This window comes from Dipodomys spectabilis, unplaced genomic scaffold (genome assembly GCF_019054845.1).
Source record: "Dipodomys spectabilis isolate Male_0828 unplaced genomic scaffold, ASM1905484v1 ptg000422l, whole genome shotgun sequence".
NCBI lineage: Eukaryota > Metazoa > Chordata > Mammalia > Rodentia > Heteromyidae > Dipodomys > Dipodomys spectabilis.
In genome coordinates this window covers 7769716-7797074 of record NW_024871099.1, presented here as the reverse complement: position 1 = coordinate 7797074, position 27359 = coordinate 7769716, and the positions used below count along the sequence as shown (strand labels likewise).

The following is a 27359-nucleotide window of genomic DNA, read 5'->3' as shown; positions in this document are numbered from 1 at the left end:
TGTGAGACATAACTCCAATTAACCACTCAGAAAACCAGAAGTGGTGCTGTAGCTCAAGAGGTAGAGCACTAGCCTTGAGCTGAAGAGCTGAGGGACAGTGCCTAGGCCCAGAGTTCAAGCCCCACAACTGACCAAAAAAAAAAAAAAAGTGCTTTACAACTTGAGACAGGTTCCCAGCCTGGTATTAGTCATGCATTTTGCTTCACATTTCTGGTCTATCATCATAATCCTATTGTGAAGGGTTTGTTTTATTTTTTGTGCCAATACCAGGGCTTAAACTTGGGGCCTGGGTGCTGTCCCTGAGCTCTTTTGCTCAAAGCTAGTGTTCTACCCCAGCTCCATTTCTGGCTTTTATTTATTTATTTTTCCTACTGGACTTTTCCTGCCTGGGCTGGCTTTGAACCATATTCTCAGATCTCAGCCTTGAGTAGTTAGGATAGCAGGGATGAGCCATCAATGCCCACCTTGAGTAGAGTTTATTAAAAGCCCCATTTTACAGAAATTGAGGGGATCATATATACAGAAATAAAGGGGATCATATGATCTTTTTCAGAGATGTGTAAGACAAGTTCGGATTACAACCCAGGTCTCTCTTTGCTGATGGGGGAGGAGGATTTACGTGGGGGTCATTGGAGGCCACTATTGGTCTATTATCCTTTTTTAAAAAAATTTTTATTGTAAAAATACTGTACAGAGGGGTTACAATTATATGGGCAAGTGGTCTATTACCCTTGAAACTCTATTTTTTTTTTTTTTTTTGAGGTGGGAGGAGAGTAGTGAAGGAGGTCATGAATTGTAATCTAAGGGGATTGAGAATTTGCCAGATAGGAGTTGAATCCTCATTTCCCCTATCATTAGAATCTGATTTTCTTGGGCTGGGAAGGTGGCTCAGTGGTAGAGCGCTTGCCTTGCATGCCTGAGGCCCTGGGTTCGATTCCTCAGCACCACCTAAGCAAAAAGAAAAAAGCCGGAAGTGGCACTATGGCTCAAGTGGTAGAGCGCTAGCCTTGAGCTGAAGAGCTGAGGGACAGCGCCCAGGCCCAGAGTACAGGCCCCATGACCAGACCCCCCCCCCCCAAAAAAAAAGAATCTGATTTTCTTAATCCCCAAGGAGGGAGGGGGGGACTAATAAATAGTAACTCCCCACATTGGGATTCAGTGAGAGAGATTTAAGTGAGAAGATGCTTTGGACAATGCCTGGCTCAGTGCCTAGCACATCCTGAGCACCAGGAATCGGGAGCTGTTATTGTAACAATGATGATGATTATGGCTGGACCACAAGGCTCCCAGAGGGTTACAATATCCGTGGGGGAGCTGCTTTGTCCGTAGGCAAGGTTACATAATTCCCCAAGGGGGTGACAGCTTCCCTGGAGGCCTTGGTCCCCAAGGAGAAGGCCTGAGACTTTTCAGAGGCCTTCAGTGAAGGAGCTGGGACACTAGGAACCCCAACTGCTGAGGCAGAGCCCCAAGCCTAGAGAACCTGATGCCAGCAGGCTCTGTCCCTCAGGCTTGTCCATCTCTTTGGAAAGTCCATCTTCTTTCTGGGCTTCCATCTCCCCTCCTCCCACCTTGTTCTCTTTTGGCAACTCAGGAGTCCTTGCTGGGAATCTTGCTTCTACGTGCCCTATACCCTGGCTGCCCACTGTAGTTCTCCATTGAATCTATCTGATTTCCTGTTTCCTTGGAGCTTCAGGCTCCATCCATCTCTCCCAGATGCTACTTTAGGGATTAAAAAAAAAAAAAAACTTCACATTTTTCCCAATGTATGGGCCCTAGGTCTTTAAGCCTTGTCTTCCTCTCTCCTGGCAGACCCTAGTGCCTCTAGGGAGCACATTTGTTCTGACTTTGGTCACCCCCTACACTTGCATCCTGACCACCAAGCTCTCCGGAACCCTCTGCCCTAATAGTGGAGGTGTGTGTGTGTGTGTATGGGGGAAGGGTTACCTCCGGCTTGGGCTTGTTCCTTCCTAGGACAGCTGTAGCCTGGGGATGGACGGTGGTTGTGGGGGCTCCTGAATGCCTTCTCTCGGGTCACTTCCTCCTCCAGCTGCACTAGGTCCTATCAGGAAGGGCCAAAGAGCCCTCATCCTTACCGGAGCTGAGGGCACAGCCGCCTCCCCATTTCCGATGCAGGGAAATGCTTTTCACCCACCCCACCCCACCCCTGGACAGCTGCCCCTGGGCAGCTTTCAGGTTCAGGGGCTTAGGGGGCTGGGTAAACCCAGGCTGAGAAATGACGTTTATTTATTCACTTTTTAATTTTTTTTTTATCATCTTCCCAAGTCCAGACCCCCCCCCCCCATCCTCTATAGAGGGAGGATAGTATCTACTCTTCCCCCAAAGACCCATATACTCCTCCCTGGAAAAACATACCGAACCCCTTTCTTCCGAAAGTATCCTTGCCTCAAAGCTCTCCCTCCCCACCTCCAAAAAAGAAAAAGAAAACTGGAATCCGCAGCTTGAGGAGAGGAAGAGGAGTGGCAGATAGCGAGGGGCAGGCAAACTTAAAAGTTATCTGCGCCAGGGAGAAGGGTCACGACCCCTAGGACCCCCCCCCCTCTTCACCCCCCTAGGTCCTTCCCCGCCCTCTTCTTCCTCCCTCCCCTCCACCCCCCCCCCCCCTCGCCGCGCGGTCTCTTTAAGCCCCGAGCCGGCCGGTCCACAGTGGTGGTGCGCCAGAGCGCGTGTGCGCGCGCGCGCGCGCGTCTGTGTGTGTGTGTGTGTGTGCGCGCGCGCGCGCGTGCGTGTGTGTGGCGGCGCTGGGAGGGGGCGGGCGCAGTGTCTCCATGGCGACGCGGCGGTGACGTCGCCGGCCGGGGGGCGTGGGCGTCCCGGCCCCGGAGTGCGATATTAACCCGGGAGGCGGCGGCGGGGAGGGGAGAGGCTCTGAGAGGCGAGGCCGGGTGAGGCGGCGAGGGCGGCCCGACGGGCGCGGGACGGGACGGGGCAAGCGCGGGCGCCGGGGAGCTGCGGCCCGGAGTCGGGGCGCCTTGCCCCGGGCCCCCCCACCCCACCTCCCAACACACCAGCATGAAGACCCCGGCGGACACAGGTGGGGGCGGGGGCAGCACGTGTGGTGGTGGTGTGTGTGGGGGGAAGACTTGTTGCCCTGGGAAACCCGGTGGAAAAAACTTTAGGGGGGGGCTGGAAGAATCTAGGGGAGCTGGAGTGGTCCCCTAGTTCTGGGGGCCCCCCCGAATCACTCGAGACCTGTTGCTTCTCGCGGCGCGAGCGGGGGTTACTGCCTGGGACCCCTCGTTTCGTGGCTCCTCTCGCAGTGGTTACGGGGTGCTGCGGATCGTGCTCTTCTTTCCTGCCCGGATCCCCGCAAACTGGGCTCTTCCCCTACTCCCGGGATCATGGAGATGGGTGGCGGGTCCCCTCCCTGCCGCTCCGTCACGTTGCACTCGGGGGGCCGGGACGCGTGCGAGGCGGGGGTGGCGGCGGCGGGGGGCTTGTGCACGGAGGACCCCCCTCCCCCCTTTGCCGTCCCCGGGGTTCGGCGCCGCGCGGGGTCCCGGCCCGTGACCTTCACGGCGGCGTGTGCCCCGCTCGGTGCCGGGGAAGGGATGCGGGGAGAAGGCGCGTGTGTGAGTGCGGGGGGGGGGCGCGCGGGGGCCCCGGGACTCGGGGTCCGGGCCGCGCCGCCCCTCCCCCGCCCGGCTCCGCCGTCTCCTCGCTCCCCCGCCCGCGCCGAGTCGCAAAGTTCCAAAGCGCAGCCCGAACGTTCGAAAAAGGAACTTTTTGTTTCCGACCTTAGAACGGCGCGGCTTTAAGGTGGCTCCGGGGGAGCCCGGGGTCTCCCGGCTCGCGCGCCGCCGGACGAGGCCCAGGGGTGCAGGGGGTGGAGGGCGATCGGGAGGGGAGGGGGTGTACCGGGAGGTGTGTGCGTGTGTGTGGGGGGGACGCTGAAGTCTCTCCCCTCCCCCCTCCCCCGTCCCGTCCCCCCCTTCTCTGATCCAGCCCTTCTCTTTTCAGCCCGCCGCCTTCCTTCCTCCGCCCCGGCGTTCGTTCCCCGCCAACTTGCTCCTCCTTAAGGGGCCAGTGCTCCCCTCCCCCTCCGCCCCCCCTCCCGGGCGGGCGGGGGGCGGCGGGATTAACCCCCCTCCCGCTCGGACTTTCCCCCCTCCCTCCCTCCCTCCCTCCCCTCCCCCGCCGCCCCCGGCTGGACTTTGCGCCCGAGCGCGCGGCGGGGGGAGGGGTCCCCGCCGCCCCCTGCCCGTCCACCCCGTCGGAATCCGGCCCGGGGCGGGGACGGGGGAGGGGGAAGGGGGCCGGGCGCCGCTGTTCAAACTTGTTTCCTTCCCCCGGCGGCGGCCGTGGCGGCGGCCGGGGCTCCTGTGAGCGGGCGGTGTATGTGTGTGTGTGTGTGTGTGCGTGTGCGCGCGCGAGTGCGTGTGTGTGGTGTGTGTGCCCCGACCGGCCCACCCACCCCACCCCAGCCCTCCCCACCCGCCCCCCTGCTCGGCGGGTGGGGGCGGCTCTTCTTAAAGGGCTCCCGCGCCTGGGGATTGATTGGGGCGGGGGAGGCGCAGGGGTGCGGAGTTGCGGTAGGGTCAGTCACGTGCGTCCCACATACTCCCTGGCTTCCATGGGGGCACAGCCGCCCCCCCCTTCCCAGCCAGCCCCCCTCCCCTCCCAACCTTCCCTCGATTGGGGCCGAGGGCCCAGATGCCCAGACAACCCTGCTCATCCTTCTCTGCCTTGGGCCTTGGCTTGGTGGGACGCGCCACACCGCCCCCCCCCCCCCCCCCCCCGCAATGCTGTCTGGAGGTCTGAGTCCTGGGTTAGGTTGGGTCTTTAGTTGAGGGAGGTGTGAGTTGCCCATCACCCCCCCCCCCCCCCCCCACAATGGCCTTCAGGTCGCTCTGACTGCCTCCCTCCATGTAATCCTCCCCATCCCGGCCCTTCTTTTCCTCTACACTGGCTGTTTCCCACTTCCTGTTTTCTTCCCGGCTCTGGCAGCGGCGGAGGGCTGCCTGGACTGAGGGAGGTGGGGACCCCCCCCCCAGGCCAGCATGTTCTTCCTCTATGTACCACCACCCTTCCTTTCTGATCCACATAACTCTTAAATAAAATAATAATAATAAAAAGTTTGAGCTGTCACATGAAGTTGGAAGGTGCCCAGGAGCTCGGCCCCTACCCAGGCCTGCAGAGTCTGCGAGAAGCCCTTCCCCACCTCTGTGGCATCCAGGTGTGCCATCCCAGTTCTTCCTGTCTGTCTGCTGCCACTTCTGTGCCTTGTCTGCATTTCAGAACCCTCTCTCTCTCTGGCTCTCTCTGCAGTTGTTTTCTCCCTCTCCCTACTTCACTGCACCCCCTTCTTCCCCAGTGCATCAGAGAGGTCGTGCACACCCCCCAAGCTTTCTTGGTGTGCAGGGCTGGTATTTTCCTGATTTAAAGCACGTGGATCCACAGACAACACACACACATGCTCCCCTTGCCCGTGCCTGGCTCCTGGCTCCAAGGCTGGGGAACAGAGCCCCATTGAGACACCCTGACGTCACCCCCTCTTACTCTCCCCCTTAAAGCCGGGAACAGGCCCTTGTGTATGTTGTGTCCGATGAGGAAAGCCTGTGTTGGGGGTGGGCCTGGAGATGGGGAAGGGTCCTTGCTTGGGAGCCAGGGTCTAGGTCCTGTGGGGGGTGAAGGGGCAGAAGGAGGTGAGGATTGCTCTGGGAAGGGGGCTAACACAGGGCCCGGGACAGCTCCCAGAATGCGGCTTGAGGCCCTTCCAGAGCCCCCCCACCTCCTTTTCGAGTTCCCTTTGTGTTGCATGTAGTCTCTCTCACTCCCTCTCTTCTGCAAAGTTTATTTTTAGCCTCCTGCTCCCCCGCTCCCAGGACTGTCGCTGCACACACGTTGCCTGGTTACCGGGACACGGAGGCTGGGGCTGGTGGGCTGGGAAGGGTGGCTTTAATTTTTTTTGGGGGGGAGGGTGGAAGTCAGTCAGTACACCCCTCCACCCCTAGATTGATGTTTCAGGGGCTTCAGTTTCCCCATCCCCCCTGTTGGGTCTGGGAGCCAGATTGGGGCTGAGGTAGAAGTAGCTTGGGGCTTGGTGCTCTGAGGGGAGTCAGAATATTTTTGGAGGGGATTCCTGAATACATGGGCACCTGTGTTCCCAAATGCCTCTGGGTGGGCCCCAAGGGTGACGTGGTGATGTTGATTCTCAGGTTGAGGATCATGGGGTGAATCTCTGGGTTCCCAGTCAAGGGATGAGGCTAGGGCAGGGTCCTGGGGAGGGGCTGTCACTGTTGGGAAGAGAGCAAGGCTACTGAGCGGGACTCCAGGCTTGAAGAGCTGGGGGTCAGATTCCTGGAAGGCTGGGGTTTGGGGCCAGGGCAAGGGACTGTGTGGGGGAATGAGGTACTGGCCATCTCAGCCTCTCCAGCCAGGGTCAGGGCTTGTGCTGGGGGCTGGTAGGGATCACAGTTTTGTGTTTGGCGGAAGTGGTTCCCAGAGGGGGACCGGTCATCCTCTGTTGGATTCCAGAGTGGGGTAGAGCCTTTGGGGAGGCCTTGCCCTGGAGGCCTGCCTGGTACCTGCTTGAGCTGGAGCTAAGGGAGGGAGACTGCCCCTTGCTGCCTGGCCTGGCAGGGCTTGGGACCCCCTCCCCTCCCTTCACATTTTTAGCCATCCACCTTGGCTTTTTCTCTCTAGTGGCACCACAGCCCCTGCTTTGCCTCCCCCCCCCTCCATCTCTTCTTCCCCTTTCCCTCCTCCCACCCCTCCATTACCGGCTGCCTAGTGCTGAATTATTGATGGCCCCTGATTACCCGGGGGTTTGGGAAATGACAACAACCACAGCCCCCCCTACCCCCCCACTGCCCACCCCCCTCCAGGGACCAGCCAGCCCACCACCAACCTCTACCCAAGGTTAATGCTGGGGGCGGGCAGGCAGGTGGGCTGGGGAGTAGCTTGAGCATGAGAAGGCAGAAGTCAGAAGAGGGCTCTAGCTCCAGTGTCCTGCCTTGAGCTGTGGCCTTTCCAGCCCAGGTCTGGTCTGAGGCTGGGCCTGGGGAGGGCAGCGCCACTCAAGAGGGTCCAGGACTGGGGGAGTTGGGGGGGGTGGCCTCTCAGACAGTCTGGGTTTCACTCTCCAGGGAAGACAGAAGCCTCTGTGTGTGCAAGCGCTGACCTCATCCTCAACCAGCCACCCCACCCCTCCTGGTCCTTTTAAGAAAAAAAAAAAATTCTCTCTGATGCTGGGGTGTGGGGCGTGTAGAGAGACTTCCATAGGTCTTGGGTGTGTGTGTGGGGGGGTAATGTATGTTCCTAAGAAAAGGGGACCAGAGGTCCTGGGAGGGGGGGGTTACTATTGGTTCTGAATGGGTGAAGGGGCTGTGCCCCCAGCCTGCAGGCCACGTGTGCCCTTTCCTGCCCCTCCCCCACTGGCAGCCCTGCCCGCCATCCTGGCTTGGTGCCTGGCCCCCTGGCACTGGCCCCGGGACCCGCCGCCGTTGGTTTCCTGTTTCTCCCGGTGTCGCTGGAGCAGGCTCCAGCTTCCCCTCCCCCCCAGCTCCCGTCTAGCCCCCCTCGACCTGACAGACACATACTGTCTCCTTCTAGTTCCCGCTTTACTTGGCTAAGGGAAGAAGCATGAAGGCTGGGTAGGAGGTGGACCTTGGGATGTATGACCTAGAGTTTTCCCCATCCTGGCCTCCTGACCCCCTAGGCCATGCTTCCCGGTTTCTCATCCTCAGGGTTTGCCTTCCCGGATTGGGCCTACAAGCCGGAGTCATCCCCCGGCTCCCGGCAGATCCAGCTGTGGCACTTTATCCTTGAGCTGCTACGGAAGGAGGAATACCAGGGCGTCATCGCCTGGCAGGGGGACTACGGGGAATTTGTCATCAAGGACCCAGATGAGGTCGCCCGCCTCTGGGGGGTCCGCAAGTGCAAGCCCCAGATGAACTATGACAAGCTGAGCCGGGCCCTGCGGTGAGGAGCTGGTCTTGGGCTTGGTCCTGGGGTTGGGGAGGGTGCCTGACCTACTGGAACAGGCTGTTCGATTTCTCTGCTCTTCTGGGATCCTGGCAGTGTGACCTTGAGCAATTCCCGTCTTTTCTCTGAGCCCATTGTCCTGAGGGAGAGAATTCAATCACTGATAAGGCCTGGAGTCTTTAGTCTCCAGCCTCAGGGTACTTGACCTTTTCTTTCTTTCTACTTCTTTTTTTTTTTTTCCCTGCCAGTTCCAGGACTTGAACTCAGGACCTAGCTACTCTTACTCTTCCCTTAGCATTTTCACTAAAGGCTGGTGATTTACCATTTGAGCCACAAATCCTCAGGGATTTTCCTGCCCGGGCTAGCTTCCAACAGTGATTCTCAGATCTCAGCCTCCAGAGTAGCTCAAATTTCTGGTTGTGTGGTCCTTGGTAGTCACTTGGCCCTTGTGAGCCGGATCTAAACACCTCTCAGGGTGGGCCTGGGTACTGGGGAGTTACAAGTGTGCGTGTGGCGGGATTGGGGGGAAGAAGGGGACTGACATCCCAATGGCTCTTCTGTATCCACAGCTATTATTACAACAAGCGCATTCTGCACAAAACCAAGGGGAAACGGTTCACCTACAAGTTCAATTTCAACAAACTGGTGCTGGTTAATTACCCTTTCATTGATGTGGGGCTGGCTGGTGAGTATGGGGATATCTGGCCTTCGAGGATGGGGAAAAGGGGGTCTGTCAAGGCTAGGTCAAGGGGCCTTGACATTGAGTCTCTCCCTCTCTTCTTCCCTCAGGGGGTGCGGTGCCGCAGAGTGCCCCTCCCGTGCCATCCGGCGGCAGCCACTTCCGCTTCCCTCCCTCCACGCCCTCTGAGGTGCTGTCCCCCACTGAAGACCCCCGCTCGCCGCCGGCCTGCTCTTCATCCTCATCTTCCCTCTTTTCGGCTGTGGTGGCCCGTCGCCTGGGCCGTGGCTCAGTCAGTGACTGTAGCGATGGCACATCAGAGCTGGAAGAGCCACTGGGAGAGGACCCCCGGGCTCGACCCCCCGGCCCCCCAGAGCTGGGTGCCTTCCGAGGGCCCCCACTGGCCCGCCTATCTCATGACCCTGGTGTCTTCCGTGTCTATCCTCGGCCTCGGGGGGGCCCTGAGCCCCTCAGTCCCTTCCCTGTGTCACCTCTTGCTGGGCCTGGCTCCCTACTACCCCCTCAGCTCTCGCCAGCCCTCCCCATGACACCCACGCACCTGGCCTACACACCCTCACCCACGCTCAGCCCTATGTACCCCAGTGGTGGCGGGGGCCCCAGTGGCTCAGCCGGAGGCTCCCACTTTTCCTTTAGCCCCGAGGACATGAAACGGTACCTACAGGCCCATACCCAAAGCGTCTACAACTACCACCTCAGTCCCCGCGCCTTCCTGCACTACCCTGGGCTGGTGGTACCCCAGCCCCAACGCCCTGACAAGTGTCCGCTGCCACCCCTGGCACCCGAGACCCCACCGGTCCCTTCCTCGTCCTCGTCCTCCTCTTCCTCTTCTTCCTCCCCATTCAAGTTTAAGCTGCAGCCGCCTCCACTAGGACGCCGCCAGCGGGCATCAGGGGAGAAGGCGCCGGGAGGCCCCGACAAGAGCAGCGGAGGGGGCCTGGGAGGCAGTGCCACCGGGGGCTTGGCCGAGGGTGCGGGCGCGCTGGCCCCCCCACCGCCGCCACCCCAGATCAAGGTGGAGCCCATCTCAGAAGGCGAGTCGGAGGAGGTGGAGGTGACTGACATCAGCGACGAGGATGAGGAAGATGGGGAAGTGTTTAAGACACCCCGTGCCCCACCTGCGCCCCCCAAGCCGGAGCCTGGCGAGGCACCTGGGGCGGCCCAATGCATGCCCCTCAAGCTGCGCTTTAAGCGGCGCTGGAGTGAAGACTGTCGTCTGGAGGGGGGCGGGGGTCCTGCTGGGGCCCTTGAGGATGAGGGTGAAGACAAAAAGGTGCGGGGCGAGGGACCTGGGGAAGCCGGGGGACCTCTCACCCCAAGGAGGGTGAGTTCTGATCTCCAGCATGCCACAGCTCAGCTCTCTCTGGAACATCGAGATTCCTGAGGGCTGTGGGCAGGGGGCCCAGGTGTCCCCCATTTCCCATGCTTCTTTTGCTGCCTTAACCACCCCCCCCCCCCAAAGCCCTGGAGGTGAGGGCAGCTTTCTCGTCTCCCCCATGCCACCTCCTCCCCTCCCCACATTTTGTATAAAAGTATACATTTTTTTTTAAATGGTGGGGGGGTGGGGGGGTGCCCAAGACTTGGGGGTTTCCTCTGGGTGTCTGAGCTCTGGGCAAAGTGATGGTGATGGGGGGGAGGAAGGGGGGGAGGGGGGGTGACCTCCATTCTGGGAATTTCTTTTTGAACCAGGCTTTGGCCTTAACACCCAGGAACTTTTTTTTTTTTTTTTTTTTAAATTACAATCTTAGGAAGTAAAGCCTTGTCTCCCTCCCTGTTCTCTGCCTTGGAAGCTTCCCCTCCCCCCAGTCCATTCCTCTGTTCCCTATACCTCCCCCCCACCCCCCAACCCTGCCTTCCTTGCCCCTTCCAGGGGCTGTGAGTGCCTGGGTTTCTCATACGCCACAAGGCTGCAGCAGAGGAGGGAGGGACCATTTTATGATGAACCAAAAATCCCATGTACAGGGATGGGGTAGGGTGGGGGGGAATGGTGGAGGGTGAGGGGGTTACCACCCATGGGCCACAAATCTCTATAAGTGCCTGCTCTCCCACTCCCAACCCCAGCCCCAGTCCCATCCCTTCACCCCCCCCCCCACCCGACCCCCAGCTGCTCCTAGGACTGGCCCACAGGGCAGACAGGTGGAGGCTTACGGGAAGGGGAGTGCCCTGAAACCAAACTGGAAGCGCCCCCTGCCTCCCAGCTTGGGGCCCCTGGGGTGGGCTGTGGGGGCTGTGGTCAAGCCTTATTCTGTATTGGGGCTGGAGGGTGGGGGAGGGAAGTAGGGGGCTGCCGGAGAATGTATTCAAACAATAAAATTTTGGACCTTTCCCTGCTGTGAGCTGTCCTAGATGCTGGGTGGAGCCAGTTTGGACAGGTCTAGACCGTCCCTCCCCTCACTTTGTGGCCAGAGGGCCTAACCCTGTCTGGATGGTTTCAATCCAGGCCTTGGGGAACTATTGTCTGCTGCACTTGGGTGTCACAGACCTCAGAGCTGGGTGATTAAGGTCTCTGGCTTACTGTGGCCCTGGACTTTTAGGCCAGGAGGCTCTGTCTGCCTTTGGAACTTTCACTTATCCACCCCCAAACTGCTTAGTTCTTGAGTGCCTGAAGCTTTTCTCTCACCTGTTCTGATCCCCCCCCCCCCTCGTGGCCCTGTGAAGTTCAAGACTTTTTTTGTTGGTCATGGGGCTTGAACTCTGGGCCTGGGCACTGTCCCTCAGCTCTACCACTTGAGCCACAGCACCACTTCCAGTTTCTCTGGTGGTTTATTGGAGATAGGAATCTCACAGTCTTTCCTGCCTGGGCTGGCTTTGAACTGCCATCCTCAGATCTCAGCCTCCTGAGATTACAGTCGTGAGCCACCAGCACCCAGCTGCTTTTTTTTTTTTTTTTTTGTGCTGCCTTTAACACCCTGCCCACTCATTTGGGTGCTTGGAATTAAGCTGTGAGTCCTTTGGGACAAAGCCTGCAGTATCTCTTTAAATACTTTGCAAATAATGGTGGTCTTTTTTGGTTCAACTAGGCTACCATTCCCAGCCAGCAAATGACAAGGGCTGGCTTCCACCTCGTAGGTAGTATGGTTTGACAGGCCTTTAAGCATTCAACAAGGAATGGCCACCAGCTCAATTAAGAAAGAACCCAGTTGTATGACATTCTTTGAGCAAGTGATTTCTTTTTTCTCTCCCCTGCATTCAAGATGGTTGGATCCAGATTAGGGGTTTCAGAATTACAGAATCTTAGAGCCAGCCTCATAAATCTAGAAGCTCAGATTGGAGACTTGAGTCTTGAGAGGAGCAAAGCGGGAAGAATTCAGGCTGGGATTACCCAGAGAGATAAGCCAGGACCTGCAGTGCAGGTGAGGTGCCTGAGGCCCAGTGAGGTGAAGGGGTTTCCCTCAGGCCATGCAGCTGTTTGGAGATGCAGCAGGCTAGGGGCTTGTTGGACTGGCTTTACCATGAAACCCCACCCTGTGTAACCCTGAGGGGGAAAGAATGTTGACGGGCAACTGCTACCCATTACACACTTAAAACTTCAGTTCTTGCCAGCCCAGGGTGGGTGGTCCCAGATGACGTTGTCACTTGGCAGTAAAGAGAGGATCCAGGGCTGAGGAACTGGCTGGAAAACGAGGCTCCTGTGGCTTGCTATGGGCAACTGCTCCCTCTCCTGGGTGATGTAAGCTATTCCCTAGGGTGGGGACCACTGGGCTATTTTGGGAAGTTGGGATGAGGCAGATCTCCTGGCAACAAAGATGCGACTGAGTTGCTGGTAGAGTGATGGAGAAAGGGAGATAAGGAGAAAGTCCTGGCTGGCTGGAGGGAAACAGGTTCCTGTCTAGTAGCTTCAGTACCTTAGCTTTCCAAATACCTCTAATCACATGACTCCCAAAGGCTCAGCTCCAGGTCAGACTACACGGTCCAACCAAGCTTGTTGCCCCAGATTCTGGATGTGTGGGATGTTGCAGGTGGCGTTTGGCCTAGAGAACACCAGTGTTTTCCCTTAATATTGAATAGCTTACTGAACTCCCATTAGCAGACCTGAAATATTTCTGCAAGACACCTATGATCCTAGTTTCTGAGAGTCTTGCTGTCCAAGAAGAAAATCTTTCATAGATTTCTCCATAGGGCATCTTCCACATTAATTCACCCCACCAGAGATCTCATTTGCAACCAAACATGGCCCCCAACCCCAGCACCTGCACAGGTCCTTTGGGCAAAGCCCTTCCTGGTGTTTCTCAGCCATCTCTCACCCCATTCAGATCCCTCAAGAGACCCTTTCAGTCGCCTATAGTCGTTTGACAGCTATCCTAAATTACCTCAGAATTCTCCACTGGTCCAGATGTCTCAGGTGTCCATAACTCATTAAAGACCTCTTCGTGGACTCTGTCCCTGAAGACATTATTAGGCCCTAGTACTCCTCCACAAATGTTCTTACCACTTACAAAAAAAAGCCAAGCCCACCCAACAACAAAAAGCCCAGATTCTCACATCATCACCCTCATACTCCCAAAGACCCAAACTCCTCAGAGGATTGTCCACTGTGCATGCCCTACACTTTCTGGAGGTTAATTAGCTGGGTCTTATTCTGCCCCTCTCTAATGTCCTTGAGAACCTTCTTGACCCCCTTCGGAATTTTCTGCGCTTTGAAGCTTGAATTAAAATTTTTACTCTTAAGTTCCGAGCTGCCGTTAGAGGGCAGCAGCCACCATTTGGTTAGACAACTACAAATCCCAGAAACACCCGCGGCGGGGGTGGGGGGAAGGAAGAAGGAGGGAGGCTTGTTCACAGGCTTTGCGGAGGAAGCGGAAGAACTTGCGCTTTGCCTTCTGGGTAATGTAGTCCGAGAAGGCTTCAGTGCTAAATCTGTTGCGGTTTTGCGTCCACTGTCTTGCAATCAAAAACAGACCGAGCCGACTGAACTTTCTTTAGGTCCTCAGGAAAGCCAGATCAGTTAGTATGAACACAGGTTCGAATTAAAAGTGAAGTATAGAATCCCCATTTCCTACCCTTCGTCGGACTGGAGGGACAAACACGCAAGAACTCTGTTTCCCACGATCCTCTGAGGCTGTTATCTTTCCGGGTACTAAAAAGATAAAATGAGCGCACAAAACCCAGAGGCTACTTCTTGAAACCGACTTATTTCATTTGGTCTCCCAAAACGGGCAGATGCAACAAATCAACAACAACAAACGAAAGCCCTAAAGCTGCAGACGGTACTCTTTCATTCTTTTGGTGCTCATTTTTGCCTCATAGTGCTGCCTATATTGATAGGAAAAAGAAAAGTAGACTATTTGAAGGCAAATTCTGGGATACTCCACTAGAAACTTTTGTTTCCCACCCCATCTACCCCCTCCTGATTTGTGGTCACATGGAATTCAAAGGTACTTAGACGTCTTTTCCCAGGGGTCACCGACCAACTTGGAGGGTGAAAGAGGAGGGACTGAGACATTTTCCAGTTCCTCTAGGGAACTACCGTCCTTACCCTTTGTCCCACAATCCCCGGTAGCACTCGACTACATTCCACCTCCCAGGAAGCTTCTGATCCTGGTCTCACAAAGGGTCAGGATCAGCTTTAAAATATTCCCAACATGCTTCGGGCGTCTAGTCAATCCCGCCTGTTCATCAACTCGGAGGCTGCCTTGAACTTCACTTCCCAGAAGGCATTAAGATCTCAGTGGAACAACCTTGGTGTCCACTACAGTTCCCAGCAGGCACTGCGGTTCGGTGTACAAGGCCAGAGAACGTGATGCCTACTCCATTTCCTGGTCTATCTCTAGAACCCTCGTATCTACTCATGGGGTTTCAAGACTACATTTGGGACTCCATTTCCCGGCGTGCTTTGGAAAACGCTTTACACCTGCAATGCGGGGGAGGGTGTGGCACCGACTTCATTTCCCGGCTTGCCTCACGGACCAAGATCTGCGGGTTGACCGGCGCGGACTCAATTTCCCAGAGCGCATCTGGCTCTGGGAGTCACCCATTGCCTAGAGGCTAAGAGAACTGACTGGACTCCGTTTCCCGGCGTGCATCAGGCCTACTCAGCTCGGGGATGGCGCGGCCGGCACTTCATTTCTGAGGTACCGCTAGAGGCTCTGAGTTGCTGTCGTGGAGGTTGACTGTTTTCAAAATCCTCCAGGGCTTGCCTTCTGCACCAATCGGTTGGCAGATTACCCAGGACTCTATTTCTCGACTTGCAGAGAGACCGTCATCTCCTGACCCCCTACCTCTACTCTGAAGCCACTGCGGACTCCATTTCCCGGCGTACCACGCGGGCCTCCTTGCGTGTCGAGGGCGGTGACGGCGGCGCGGACGGCAGGCGGACTGCATCTCCCGGCGTGCCCCGCGGCGGGCGCTGGGCCGGAGCCGGAGCCCGAGCGGCGCGGCCTGGAAGAGGCCAGAGCCCGGGGGAGGCGGCGGCGGCTGCGGCTGAGGCAGCCCGGGCAGCCCGAGCCCCGCGTCCTGGGCCAGCGCTCGGCGCCATGAGCGGCGGCGGGCCTTCGGGAGGCGGCCCTGGGGGCTCGGGCCGGGCGCGGACCAGCTCGTTCGCTGAACCGGGCGGCGGAGGCGGAGGTGGCGGCGGCGGCCCCGGGGGCTCGGCCTCTGGCCCAGGCGGCACCGGCGGCGGAAAGGCGTCAGTCGGGGCTATGGGTGGGGGCGTGGGAGCCTCGAGTTCTGGGGGTGGCCCCAGCAGCAGCGGCGGAGGTGGCAGCGGCGGCCCTGGCGCGGGCACCAGCTTCCCGCCGCCCGGAGTGAAGCTGGGCCGTGAGTACCGGGGGTGCCTGTGTGGGGTGGTGGTCCGGGTTCTCCAAGCCTTTCAAACGTCTTTCCTATCCCCAGATAGGAGTTCGAGGTCACCGTGCTTCCCCCAAACCGAGCTGACTTCTCTGCCTGCCAGAGAAAGGAGTTTAGTGGTTTATCATCACTTGGAGTTTTAGGAGCAGAATTCCTACCACTCAGAAAAACAGGGGTCACAGGTCCCCATTCTTCCAATACCAGAGTCTTGGGTCCTTAAACCTTCAAAACAAGAGATTTGACATTGCCATCCATTACATAGCAGGATCAGATCAGAGGTCAGCGTCACCTGTGAATGAGGATCTAGAATTATTGTTCCCTAAAAGACCAAGACCAAGAATAGGATTGCCACCCCCCAAAAAAACAACAACAACAACAAAACAAAAACGGGGAATCTTCACTTGCTTTTCTCCAGAAGATGGACATTTGGACGAAGTACCTCTTAGAAGTAAGAATTTGGGGTTACCGTGTCCCCAAGGAACAGGGTCAGGTTTAAAATACAAGGCCTGACATTACCCACCCAAAATATGTAAAGCTGTACATCCAGTTGTGGAAATTAGTAGTTACTGCTGCTTAGACGTAAGAATAAACTGACCTAGTCAGTTGTCACTGCTCTTTAAAAACAAACAACAAAAATGAACAACAACAACAAAAAAAACCCCATGGCTTGAAAAAACTCTTATAGCAAAAGTAAAATGGGAGTGGGTCCTAACTTCGTGTAGAATATGGATCTGAGGTTATACCTCCAATCGTTGTGGGGAATTGTGTTATTGGCTCTAAAAGGGAGGCGGGGGGGCTGGGAAAGGACCTAAAAGCTCTATAAGAATATCTTTATTCAAAAGAAGGTGTCATTGGCCCCTTGAAGTGGACTTGGTCTATCAGTTTCCCAAAGAAAAGGGGTCACCATACTTTGGGAATGGTACCAAGGTTTGCTGCTGTTTGGAGAGCAGGAAGTGGAAACTGGAGCTTTTAGGACAGCAATTAGACTCTCCATTCTCAGGGTTGGTGCTGCTCTGGACCATACAGGTTCTTTTCTAAGGCAAAGTAGTAATGGTGAGGGTACTAGAAATGCTGACCCTACCAGGCTTTGAGGAAGGCCAGTGTTGAACCAGTGAAGGAGCATTTCAGGTGGACTCTCCCTTGAGTGACAGTTGGTTTTGCCTACTAGTACAGAAAAGTCTAGAGGACTTGTGCCCAGAGCGTATGGACTCAACACCTGAGGATGTTGGTATCCTCCAGTGTCACCTGAGGGACCAGTGACTTGCTCTCTAAAAGTGGAAATTAGGATTGTTAATCCTTAAGTGACAAGTCTGGGTATCAGTGTTCTCTCATTTGGGAAAAAGCAGGACTCAAGTTTCCTTGAGGAAAACCTTATGTCACTGGAAGGTGTAAGTTCAGAAGCGATGAGCAGGAAGAAATAAGCTCCTGAAAGTTTTATTGTTCATTTTATATTTTGCTGTGTTGAGAATCCAGCCTTATGCCTGCTAAGCAGGTGCTCTATCACTGAGCCATACCTCCATCCCCCATGAGCTTTTTACAATACTTTCCCTCCCTCCCCATAGCCCTGGAGAGGGTGGTGGCCAGAGGGCAAAGGCCAGTGGATTGAGTGTCCTCTTTGTTCCCCAGGTGACAGCGGGAAGGTGACCACAGTGGTAGCCACCTTAGGCCAAGGCCCAGAGCGCACCCAGGAGGTGGCATACACAGACATCAAAGTGATTGGCAATGGCTCGTTTGGGGTTGTGTACCAGGCACGGCTGGCAGAGACAAGGGAACTGGTGGCCATCAAGAAGGTTCTCCAGGACAAGAGGTTCAAGGTAGCTTTCGGGAATGAAGATGAGGTTTGGGGACTGGGTGTGGCTAAAGAAGTGCCCAGCAAGAGAGCTGGAGCCTGGGGTTTCAGAGGGGACCAAATGGAAGGGAACAAGTGATGGCAAATGTAAATTTCAAGGAGAGCCAAAAGCTGACATTTATTGGTCATTTGCTCAAGTAAGTGATTGACATGTTCTTGTTTAATTTGCCTGAAGGTTCTCTGTGGTGGTGGTATTATTCCTATTGTAAGTAAGCAGACATGAAATTTGTGTTGTTAGCATTCCATGTAGTAGTAGAAGCTAGCCTGTTTGATTCCCAAGCTCTCCACCTCATCCACTTGGTTACAGTTCTTCCAGAGGGGGAAAAGAGATTGGGGAAGCTGGTGCTCCAGGCCCTAAAGGTTGTACTTCTACCCCAGATGTTTGGCCAATGCAGGATGGAATCCAGCCTGCCATGGTGCTCACTAAAATACTTGTTTTGGTGTGGGGCTCTGTCTCCTGAAGAAAGGGTATCCTTTTCCACTTAAGCAGAGGTGCCCTGTGAACTAGTAGAGGCTCAGGGAACTACCTGAGGAAGTGGAAGTAGAGGAATAATTGGAGTCTGCATATGGGAGAGCAGGACCTAGGTCAGGCCTGGGTCTGGGCAGTGAGAACTGTTGGACCAAAGGATCTTCAGAGTGGCAGCCAGAACTCAGAGTTGAGTTTTAGAAATGAGAGAGATCTGAGAGCAGAAGTCCTGAGGGCCAGAAGAGAACAGAGAATGGAGAGAATGCTGAGGCATGAGGATTACAAGGCAGGAATCTGGGATTTAGGTTCTAAGCTAAAATTCAAATTCCCAGATGCATTCAGGAGAAGCAGTACTAGTAAGAGTGGTGGGGACCATAGTGAATTAGATGGCTACTGCTGGTCTCTTGCTGCCTGTGCCAAGTACAGTAGTGGGCCTTATGGGACATCTCATCTGATTTTTCAAGAGAAGTTGGTTAATAGGAGATAAGACTCAGATATAGCTGCCTGGGCTAGCTTTGAACTGGGATCCTCAGCTTTCTGAGTAATTAAGATTCCAGGTAATGCCCAGCTGTAACTACTTCATCTTGAAATATTATTACATTTATTTGTTTGTTTGTTTATGTGCCAGTGATGGGGCTTGAACTCAGGGCCTGGATGCTATCTTAAGCTTTTTTTTTGGCTGGGGCGGGGCGGGGGGTGGGGGGGAGGCGGAGGTTCAAGGTTAGTGTTCTACCATTTGAGTGATAACTCCACTTCCAGCTTTTTGGTAGTTAATTGGAGATGAGTCACATGGACTTTCTTACCCCGACTGGTTTCAAACAGCAATCCTCAGATCTCAGCCTCCTGAGTAGCTAGGATTACAGGTGTGCGCCACTGGCGCTTGGCTCTTAATTTCACTTTTAAATGTCAGCAATGAGTTGAAATTGTCTATCCTTCCTTCCTTGTCTTTCTTTTGTTGTTGTTTTTGGTTGAAGGGCTTGAACTTAGGGCCTGGGCACTGTCCCTGAGCTTCTTTTGCTCAAAGCTAGTGCTCTACTGCAGTTCCACTTCTGCTTTTTAGGCAGTTAATTGGAGATGTGTCTCATGGCCTTTCCTGTCTGGGCTGGCTTTGAACTACATACTCAGATCTCAAGCCTCCTAAGTAGCTACCATTATAGGCATGAGTTACCAGTGCCTGGCCTTAATTTCACATTTATTTATTTATTTATTTATTTATTTTGGGTCTGGTTGTGGGGCCTGAACTTTGGGCCTGAGCGCTGTCCCTCAACTCTTCAGCTCAAGGCTAGCGCTCTACCACTTAAGCCACAGTGCCACTTCCAGCTTTTTTCTTTTTGCTTATGTGGTGCTGAGGAATCAAACCCAGGGCCTCATGCATGCAAGGCAAGCACTTTACCACTGAGTCATCTTTCCAGCCATCACTTTTATTTTTAAATTTGTAATTATTTATTTTATGCTGGTCTTGGGGCTTGAACTCAGCCTGGGAACCGTCCCTGTGCTTCTTTGGCTTAAGGCTAGTGCTGTACCAGTTGAGTCACAGCACCACTTCTGGCCTTTTCTGAATAGTTTATTGGAGATAAGAGTCTTAAGGACTTTCTTACTGGGCTGGTTTTGAACAACAGCAATCCTCAGATCTCAGCCTCCTGAGTAGCTAGGATTACAGGTGTGAGCCACTGGTACCTGGCTCTCCCGCCCCCCCCACCCCCCACCCCCGTCCTGGGGCTTGAACTCAGGGCCTGGGCACTGTCTCTGAGCTTCTTTTGCTCAAGGCTAGCACTATCATTTGAACCACAGCACCACTTCTGGCCTTTTCTGTGTATGTGATGCTGAGGAATTGAACCCAGGGCTTCATGCATGCTAGGCAAGCACTCTATCACTAAGCCACATTCCTAGTCCCTGGTACTTGGCTCTTAATTTTACTTTTTTTTTGTCAGCCATGGGGCTTGAACTCTGGGCCTGGTTGCAATTATCTGTCCTTCCTTTCTTCCTTTTTTTTTTTGGGTCCGGTCATGGGGCCTGAACTCTGGGCCTGGGCGCTGTCCCTCAGCTCTTCAGCTCAAGGCTAGCGCTCTACCACTTGAGTCACAGCACCACTTCCGGCTTTTTTCTTTTTGCTTATGTGGTGCTGAGGAATCGAACCCAGGGCCTCATGCATGCACCTTCCCAGCCCCCCTTTCTTTTTTTGTTTTGTTTTGGTGGTGGTGGTGGTGGTGGTGCTTGTGGTGCTTGTGGGGCTTGAACTCAGAGCCTGGACACTGTCCCTTTTGCTCAAGGCTAGGGCTCTCCCACTTTGCACCACAGCTCCACTTCTGATTTGAGGTGGTTAATTGCAGATAAGAATCTCATGGCCTTTTCTGTGTAGGCTGGCTTTGAGTCTCCATCCTCAGATCTCAGCCTCTTAACTAGCTAGGATTATAGGTGCAAGTCACCAGGGCCTGGCTTTTTCTTTCCTTTCTTTTTTCTTTGTTCTTGCACTGGAATATGAACTTGCCCTTGCACTTGCTAGGCAGGTATTCTATCGCTTGAGCCATGCCTCCAGTCCAAGTTGGAAAACTAAAAGCCTGAGTTGAAGAGGACACATCTGTGACCTGGGATTAACTAATCCATAGACTTCCAGTTTGTGTATGTGAGAGGAAGGAAGGGGCTTGGGGGGAGAAACAATGGGTGTGGGTGTGTGCTTCTGCAGGGTTTAGGGCCATGGAGCAGCTGCCTGCCCTGCTGGTAGCCATGGGAGGAGGACCAGCAGGCTGCCTGTAGGGGGGAGGCAGAGGGTTGGTTGTTTCGTTGAGACTCTTCCTTTGCCCTCAAGAACCGAGAGCTGCAGATTATGCGGAAGCTGGACCACTGCAATATTGTGAGGCTGCGGTACTTTTTCTACTCCAGTGGGGAGAAGGTGAGACCTTGAGGCATGTGTAGCTCCATTTTCCTGTCTGCTTTTACCCCCCAGGTCCAGTCCTTACTGTCCCCCTCACACCTGCCCTTCCCCCTCCTCACTCTTCCCTCACAAGACCTCATACCTCTCCTTTGCTGTCTACAGAAAGATGAGCTGTACTTAAACCTGGTGCTGGAATATGTGCCTGAGACAGTATACCGGGTGGCCCGCCATTTTACCAAGGCCAAGTTGACTATCCCCATCATCTACGTCAAGGTAGGCAGGCAGGCTATTGGAGCTCCAGAACCCTCTTTTTTTTTTTTTTTGCGGGGGGAGTGGGGGCGGTTCTTATCCTCCCAGTTTTTGTTGGTTTGGGAGGCTCCCTTGCCCTTGCAGTCCCTAGGTGGAGTTCACTGAATGCGGGAAGGTGAAGCAAGGCAAAGGTTGTGTTAGGAAGGCAGATCTGCCAGGGATCTGTGGGGGTTGGAAGGCGCCTGGCCCTCCAGGACCCCAGTAGCACTACTGGGACGAACAGGGACCAAAAATGTTGAGATCCAGCTTCCGAGATCAGAATCCAGGCCTTTGGAGCCTTGTTTGGGGGTGAGTGGGAAGGAAGGTTGGCATTCACACTGCAGAGCTGGGTGTGCGTCTTCCTGCACCATCTGCATCACATTTCCCTCACCTGGCCCTGGGTGTTGCAGCTTCTCAGGAGATGTCTTAAGTGGACAAGCCAGTGAAAGAAAAGTCTACAAGTAGCAGGAAGGACAGAGGCCATGACACCTGTGGCATTAGGAGGCAGGTGGATTCTTTTGCTAGAGTTTGCTCAAGCCCTGGTGTTCTTTTTTTTTTTTTTTTTTTGTCGGTCGTGGGGCTTGAACTCTGGGCCTGGGCGCTGTCCCTCAGCTCTTCAGCTCAAGGCGAGCGCTCTACCACTTGAGCTACAGCGCCACTTCCAGTTTTCTGGTGGTTTATTGGAGATAGGAGTCTCACGGTCTCTCCTGCCCGAGCTGGCTTTGAACCGCGATTCTCAGATCTCAGCCTCCTGAGTAGCTAGGATTACAGGCGTGAGCCACCAGCGCCCGGCTTGCCCTGGTGTTCTTTAAGCACCCTGGCACCTGGACAAGATGACGTTGACACAGGCTCTAGTATGTGTGGGGGCTGCTGGACCTCCCTTCCCAAGAGGACATTCTTTGGCTAGGCAGAGCTGCATGGTATCTGCCTGTGCAGACTGCCCAGTGCAGTCCAGAGGCTTCGCCAGTGTGGTGGACAGGCACTCCTATTACAGGAAGCTATGAAAGCAATAAGCTACACCCATACTAGACAGGGTTCTGGAAGCAGGCAGCTCCCAGCATAGCCTGGTTTAAGAGTGAGAAAGATCAAGAAATGCTACTGAGAGAACACGTACCCGGACAGGAAGCAGCATTGCTGACAGAGTGGGATGAAGGAGGAAGGGGTCTCACAAGTTGCCTGTGTGTGGTGAAGCCAGGGGTGGTTAGCATGTGTCAGGCACTGGTGTGTCTTAGGGGCAGCAGCAGTGACCAAACTCCAAGATCAAGGTCCTGTTGTCTGGGCACTTGGGTACTAGTGAGGCACTGGCAGGAAAACAGCTGGAGAAAGGGGCTGGCTCATGGCTAGTTTGTCTGATGAAAGAGGTTGAGTTCCTAAGAACCAGTGGCTTATGGTGAGAGGGAAGGGGCATACCTCCTCTGCCTGTCTTACTTCTCAGGCTTCTACTATAGCAGTGGCAGAAGTTGAGTGTGGGCCTAGACCAGGATCAGTGCAGCAGGGCTCAATGCTCTGACCTGTAGTCCCAGAATCAGAAAAGGGGAGTAGGACCCAGTGGTCTGTGAAAACAAAGTCCTTAAAGCTCAAGCACTGTGGGGTAGTTGGTAGGGGGAGTGGCTAGGAGGGTTCTTCAGGCTGAGGTTGGTTACTGGGCCAGCAGTTGGCCATGTGGTTGGGCTGGGTGCAGTTCAGCCGTCCCCTCTTGCTCCAGGTATACATGTACCAGCTCTTCCGGAGCTTGGCCTACATCCACTCCCAGGGTGTGTGTCACCGTGATATCAAGCCCCAGAACCTGCTAGTGGATCCCGATACTGCTGTCCTTAAACTCTGCGATTTTGGCAGGTAGGCCTGAACCGGGGTGTGAGGGGTGGTGAAGGGGTGAGGGTCCCCTGACCTTTGGTCTGTGCTTACCTTCTCCTATCTCTTTCCTCAGTGCAAAGCAGTTGGTACGTGGGGAGCCTAATGTGTCCTACATCTGCTCTCGCTACTACCGTGCCCCAGAGCTGATCTTTGGAGCCACTGATTACACCTCATCCATCGGTTTGTGATGGAGGGTGGGGTTGGGGATGGATGACAGTCTTGGCAGGTTTAAAATTGTGTGCTAGGCTTTGTGACAAAAGCTTTTTATTGTTTTGTTTGCCAGTCCTGGGGCTTGAACTCAGGGACTGGGTGTTGTCCCAGAATTTAACACTCTACCACCTGAGCCACAACTCCACTTCTGGCTTTTTGGTGATTAGAGATAAGAGCCTCACTGACTTTCCTGCCTAGGCTGGCTTTGAACTGAGATCCTCAGGTCTCAGCCTTGTGAGTAGTGAGGATAATAGGTGGGAGCCACTGATGCCCAGCAAAGCTTTATCTACCTGATCCCCACAAGCTTGGAAGGCTGATGTATGGCATCTCATTTTAGATGAGCTGTCAAAAGGACCCAAGGCCTGGAGCCATGAGTCCACTTGCCCACCATTGCACTGCTGGGATGGGCAGGGCTTGGTCTTTGAAGGCTGACCTGACTTGAGAGTCCATCCAGTTCTGGAACCTCCCAGATGGACCTCTGTTCTCAGCAGGAGGGGAAGGGCTGGTGGTGACCTTGGGGCAACTGGCAGGCAAGGCTTTGCCAACCCAGAGGTGTGGCCTGCTCCCAGAGCCTGTGCTCTCCTCTGTCGATGAGAGTGACAGTGCCACCTTCCAGGCCTGAGGGGAAGCTGAAAGAGTATCAAGTGAGAGACTGAGCTTGAACGAGATCGGCAGTGTGCTCCTTCAGTGCATCCTTGCACCTTGAAGAGTAGTGAGGAGAAGGCCAGGTTACAGCCTTTCCCCTAGGAAGGGAAGAGGTTGGGAGATGGGGAAAAAGGGCAGTTCAGGATTTAAGGCTTTGCATCCCCCTCAGCGTTTAAGGCTTTGCATGCCCCTTAGCCTTCCCTCCCAGCGTCCAAGAGGACATGTTGGTATCTGTTGGCATTTGGGCCTCATTTGGTCTGTTCTTTGAGTCTAGAGGCAAAGAAAGTGTTCACTGGGGTCTTGATGGGCACTGGAAGCAAGGTAAACCAAGACACCTGCTAAGCTGGGCTCTAGTGTGGGCTTATGCGTGACCTTGGGCTAGGTGCTTCCTCTGTGACCTGAGAAAATGGGGCTCCTGATGCCTCAGGATAACCAAGAGGAACAGAGGTATTTGCAAGAGGACGGGCTTGTGGGCCCCTGCATGCCTAGTCCTGAACATCTGTTCCCTTGCAGATGTGTGGTCAGCTGGCTGCGTACTAGCTGAGCTCCTCCTTGGGCAGCCCATCTTCCCTGGGGACAGCGGGGTGGACCAGCTGGTGGAAATCATTAAGGTGAGGGCAGAGCCGGCGAGGGTGTGTGTGTGTGGGGGGAAGGGGTGTGTGTGTGAGGGTGTGTGTGTGTATGTGTTGGAGAGCTGAGGGATAGGGCCCTTGTCTCAGATCCCCCTCTCTCTGCAGGTCCTAGGAACACCAACCCGGGAACAAATCCGAGAGATGAACCCCAACTACACAGAGTTCAAGTTCCCACAGATTAAAGCCCACCCTTGGACAAAGGTAAAGCCTAGCTAGGGACTCAGACTGCATGGCCAAAAAGGAACCTGGCTTCACAATCATGGCGTGAGAGGGTTTGAAGTTACACAGGGAGCCAGCCAGTAGCTTCCTTCTGGTTTAAAAACTTAAGGAATTTGGGCTGGGAAGGTAGCTCAGTTTTAGATTGCTAGCCTTGCATGCATGAGGTCCTGGGTTCGATTCCTCAGCACCACATAAGCAGACAAAGGCGGAAATGGCACTATGGCTCAAGTGATAGAGTGCTAGCCTTGAGCTGAAACACTGAGGGACAGTGCTCAGGCCCAGAGTTCAGGCCCCACAACCAACAACAACAAAAAAAAAAAAACACAAGAAATTTTAGAAGTTGCGGACCCATGGGTAAATGGAAGATTGCTAATTTTGTAACAGGGAAACTGAGGCTCACAGTAGGGTTCATACAGTCAGGGGACCTGGATCAGTTGCCCACTGACATCAGTTTCCTTATTTAGCAGGTGGGCTTTGGTAGGAAGGGTGGAGGTGAAGTGCACTGTTGCCAGTATGAGAAAGCTGCTCATTTTAATGACCCTCCCCTCAGGTGTTCAAATCTCGGACGCCCCCAGAGGCCATTGTGCTGTGCTCCAGCCTGTTAGAGTATACTCCATCCTCGAGGCTCTCCCCACTCGAGGCCTGTGCCCACAGCTTCTTTGACGAACTGCGGTGTATGGGAACCCAGCTCCCCAATAACCGCCCGCTTCCCCCCCTCTTCAACTTCAGTCCTGGTGGTGAGTGCACAGGTTGGCACCTGTGGAGTGGGTGTGGCAGTCACAAAGGGATTGACAGAGGAGAGGCTTGGTACTGGAGGTGGGAGCTGAGTGGGTACAGGCAGGCCTAGGGCATAGGAAGATGTCTCCCCCCCCCCCCCCCCCCCACCTGGGAGCAGTTGAAGCTGCTGAAGCAGCACTGTGATCTGCGGGGTGCTAGGCTCTTCCCAGTTTTACACTTAGAGTCTACCTAAAAGTGCCCATCAACTAGCCTTACAGCTTGGTTGTTAGATGCCCCTGAGTAATCATAACTGGGTTTCCAGCCAGCCTGCCTTCCCCCTGACTGCACATGTCAATTCCTCTCTAGAACTGTCCATCCAACCGTCTCTCAATGCCATTCTCATCCCTCCTCAGTTGAGGTCCCCACCTGGCCCTACTTCCCTCACCCCATCCTCACAAGGTAAGTGGGGACCATTGGTTGAAGGTTAAAGCAGCCCTTCTGAATTTGGGGAGGGGAATGAGCTGTGTGGTTCAATCCTGGAATTTCCTGTAGGTATTTTAATCTGTTAACTTTTGGTTTTGGTGCCAGTATCAGAGCTTGAGCTCAAGGCTGGCACTCTGGCACTTTACCACATTAGCCATACCCTTCACTTCTACTTTTTTTTTTTTTTTGCTGTTAGTTGGAGATTAGAGTTTCACACTTTTCTACCTGGGTGGGCTTCAACCCATGATCCTCAGATCTCAGCCTCCTGAGTAGCTAGGATTACAGGTGTGAGCCACTAGCTCTGAGTTTAAACTGAAATCTTGACATATTGCTGGCAAAATTTGCAACAGTGTCAGGGCAGTATTGCATTTTTTTTTTTCCTTGTTGGTCATGGGGCTTGATCTCTGGGCCTGGGTGCTGTCCCTCAGCTCTTCAGCTCAAGGCAAGCACTTAACTTGAGCCACAGAGCCACTTCCAGTTTTCTGGTGGTTAATTGGAGTCTCACAGACTTTCCTGCCTGGGCTGGTTTTGAACTGTGATCCTCAGATCTTAGCCTCCTGAGTAGTTAGGATTACAGGCGTGAGCCACTGGTGCCTGGCTGCATATGTTGGTATTTAAATGCTAACTACAAAACCAAAGAAATCTGTTTATGCTTGGCTTGACCAAATAGAGTTGCCCACGCTTGAAAATTGTGCCATTTTAGGTAAAAAACAAAAAAAAAAAAAAATCAATTTTCCTGTTTCTTTTGGGGGAAGAAAATCAGACTGGGCAGCAGCAAGTCTGTTCTTCCTCCAGCTGGAAGCTGTATCCAGCTGCCCAAGCCCCTTCTTACTTACTTTGTTTGAGCTATTGCATCCTTAGGCTAGCCCTTTGGCATCTGAGTTTGCAACCTGGGACCTAAGTGACAGTTTCCAACTTTCATTGCAGTATTACAGGAGATCCTACTTTTGCCAGGGGTGGAGTGGGGTGGAGTGACTTCTGAAGGCCAAGGCTAATTGTCCACTTTTTCCCTCCCCTTCCTTCAGCTTTAACCGAGACTCAGACCAGCCCAGACTGGCAGTCGGCTGAAACTGCACCTGCCCTCAGTAACTCTTCCTGAGGGCCCCACCAATTACCCTTCCACATCCATCTGGGAGCCCCAAGTGGGGCTGGGAAGGGGGGGCCATAGCCCATCAAGCTCCTTCCCTGGCTGGGCCCCTAGACTAGAGGCAGAGGCAAATGAGTCCCTATCCCCACCTCTAGTCCCTCCCTTACCAGCCTCACTTCTGGTGGGCTCTTTAAGAGGATTTTAACTGGTTTTGGGGAGGGAAGAGAAGGAAAGAAGGATGGGGATTGGGGGTAATGAAGACCTCCTACCCCCTCGGTTCCCTCCCTTCACCCCAGGCCTCCACCTCTTTCCCTCCAGTGTCCCTTGTAAATAGACCAAGCCCAGCCCATCTCCTCTTCCCTGGCCCCCTGGGTGTAAATAGATTGTTATAATTTTTTTCTTAAAGAAAACGTCAATTCGCACCATCCAACCTGCCCCCTTTGCCTACAGCTGTATCTCCCCTTCTGTCCTCTGCTCCCAAGGCCTTCTCCCTCCTCTCCCCACCCTGGAGGGCCAGGGGAGTGGGGAGAACCCCTGGTGTCTTAGTTTCCACAGTAAGGTTTGCCTGTGTACAGACCGCCGTTCAATAAATTATTGGCATGAAAACCTG

General features: G+C 54.5%; 2 protein-coding genes across 2 annotated transcripts; both read left to right on the top strand.

Moving 5' to 3' along the window:
* The first annotated feature begins 2929 nt into the window (after positions 1-2929).
* On the top strand, positions 2930-10095 carry Erf (ETS2 repressor factor). Its single transcript, XM_042668113.1, has 4 exons — positions 2930-3052; positions 7707-7941; positions 8514-8629; positions 8734-10095. The coding sequence occupies exons 1-4, from the start codon at positions 3031-3033 to the stop codon at positions 10023-10025; spliced, it is 1665 nt and encodes a 554-aa protein (XP_042524047.1). The 5' UTR covers positions 2930-3030; the 3' UTR covers positions 10026-10095.
* A 4731-nt stretch (positions 10096-14826) lies between these two features.
* Positions 14827-27359, top strand: Gsk3a (glycogen synthase kinase 3 alpha). Its single transcript, XM_042668104.1, has 11 exons — positions 14827-15397; positions 17054-17241; positions 20549-20632; positions 20777-20887; positions 22608-22738; positions 22830-22936; positions 24125-24222; positions 24349-24444; positions 25013-25199; positions 25546-25638; positions 26688-27359. Exons 1-11 carry the CDS (start codon positions 15115-15117, stop codon positions 26759-26761), a joined length of 1452 nt encoding a protein of 483 aa, XP_042524038.1. The 5' UTR covers positions 14827-15114; the 3' UTR covers positions 26762-27359.

Excerpts from the sequence above, each read along its gene's own strand:
- Erf (XM_042668113.1), top strand. The coding sequence starts at position 3,031 with ATGAAGACCCCGGCGGACACAG. Across the intron at positions 3,053-7,706 it reads GAAGACCCCGGCGGACACAG|GGTTTGCCTTCCCGGATTGG; the intron begins GTGGGGGCGGGG and ends TCTCATCCTCAG. Across the intron at positions 8,630-8,733 it reads CATTGATGTGGGGCTGGCTG|GGGGTGCGGTGCCGCAGAGT; the intron begins GTGAGTATGGGG and ends TTCTTCCCTCAG.
- Gsk3a (XM_042668104.1), top strand. The coding sequence starts at position 15,115 with ATGAGCGGCGGCGGGCCTTCGGGAGGCGGCCCTGGGGGCTCGGGCCGG. Across the intron at positions 15,398-17,053 it reads GCCCGGAGTGAAGCTGGGCC|GTGACAGCGGGAAGGTGACC; the intron begins GTGAGTACCGGG and ends TTTGTTCCCCAG. Across the intron at positions 25,200-25,545 it reads CTTCAACTTCAGTCCTGGTG|AACTGTCCATCCAACCGTCT; the intron begins GTGAGTGCACAG and ends ATTCCTCTCTAG.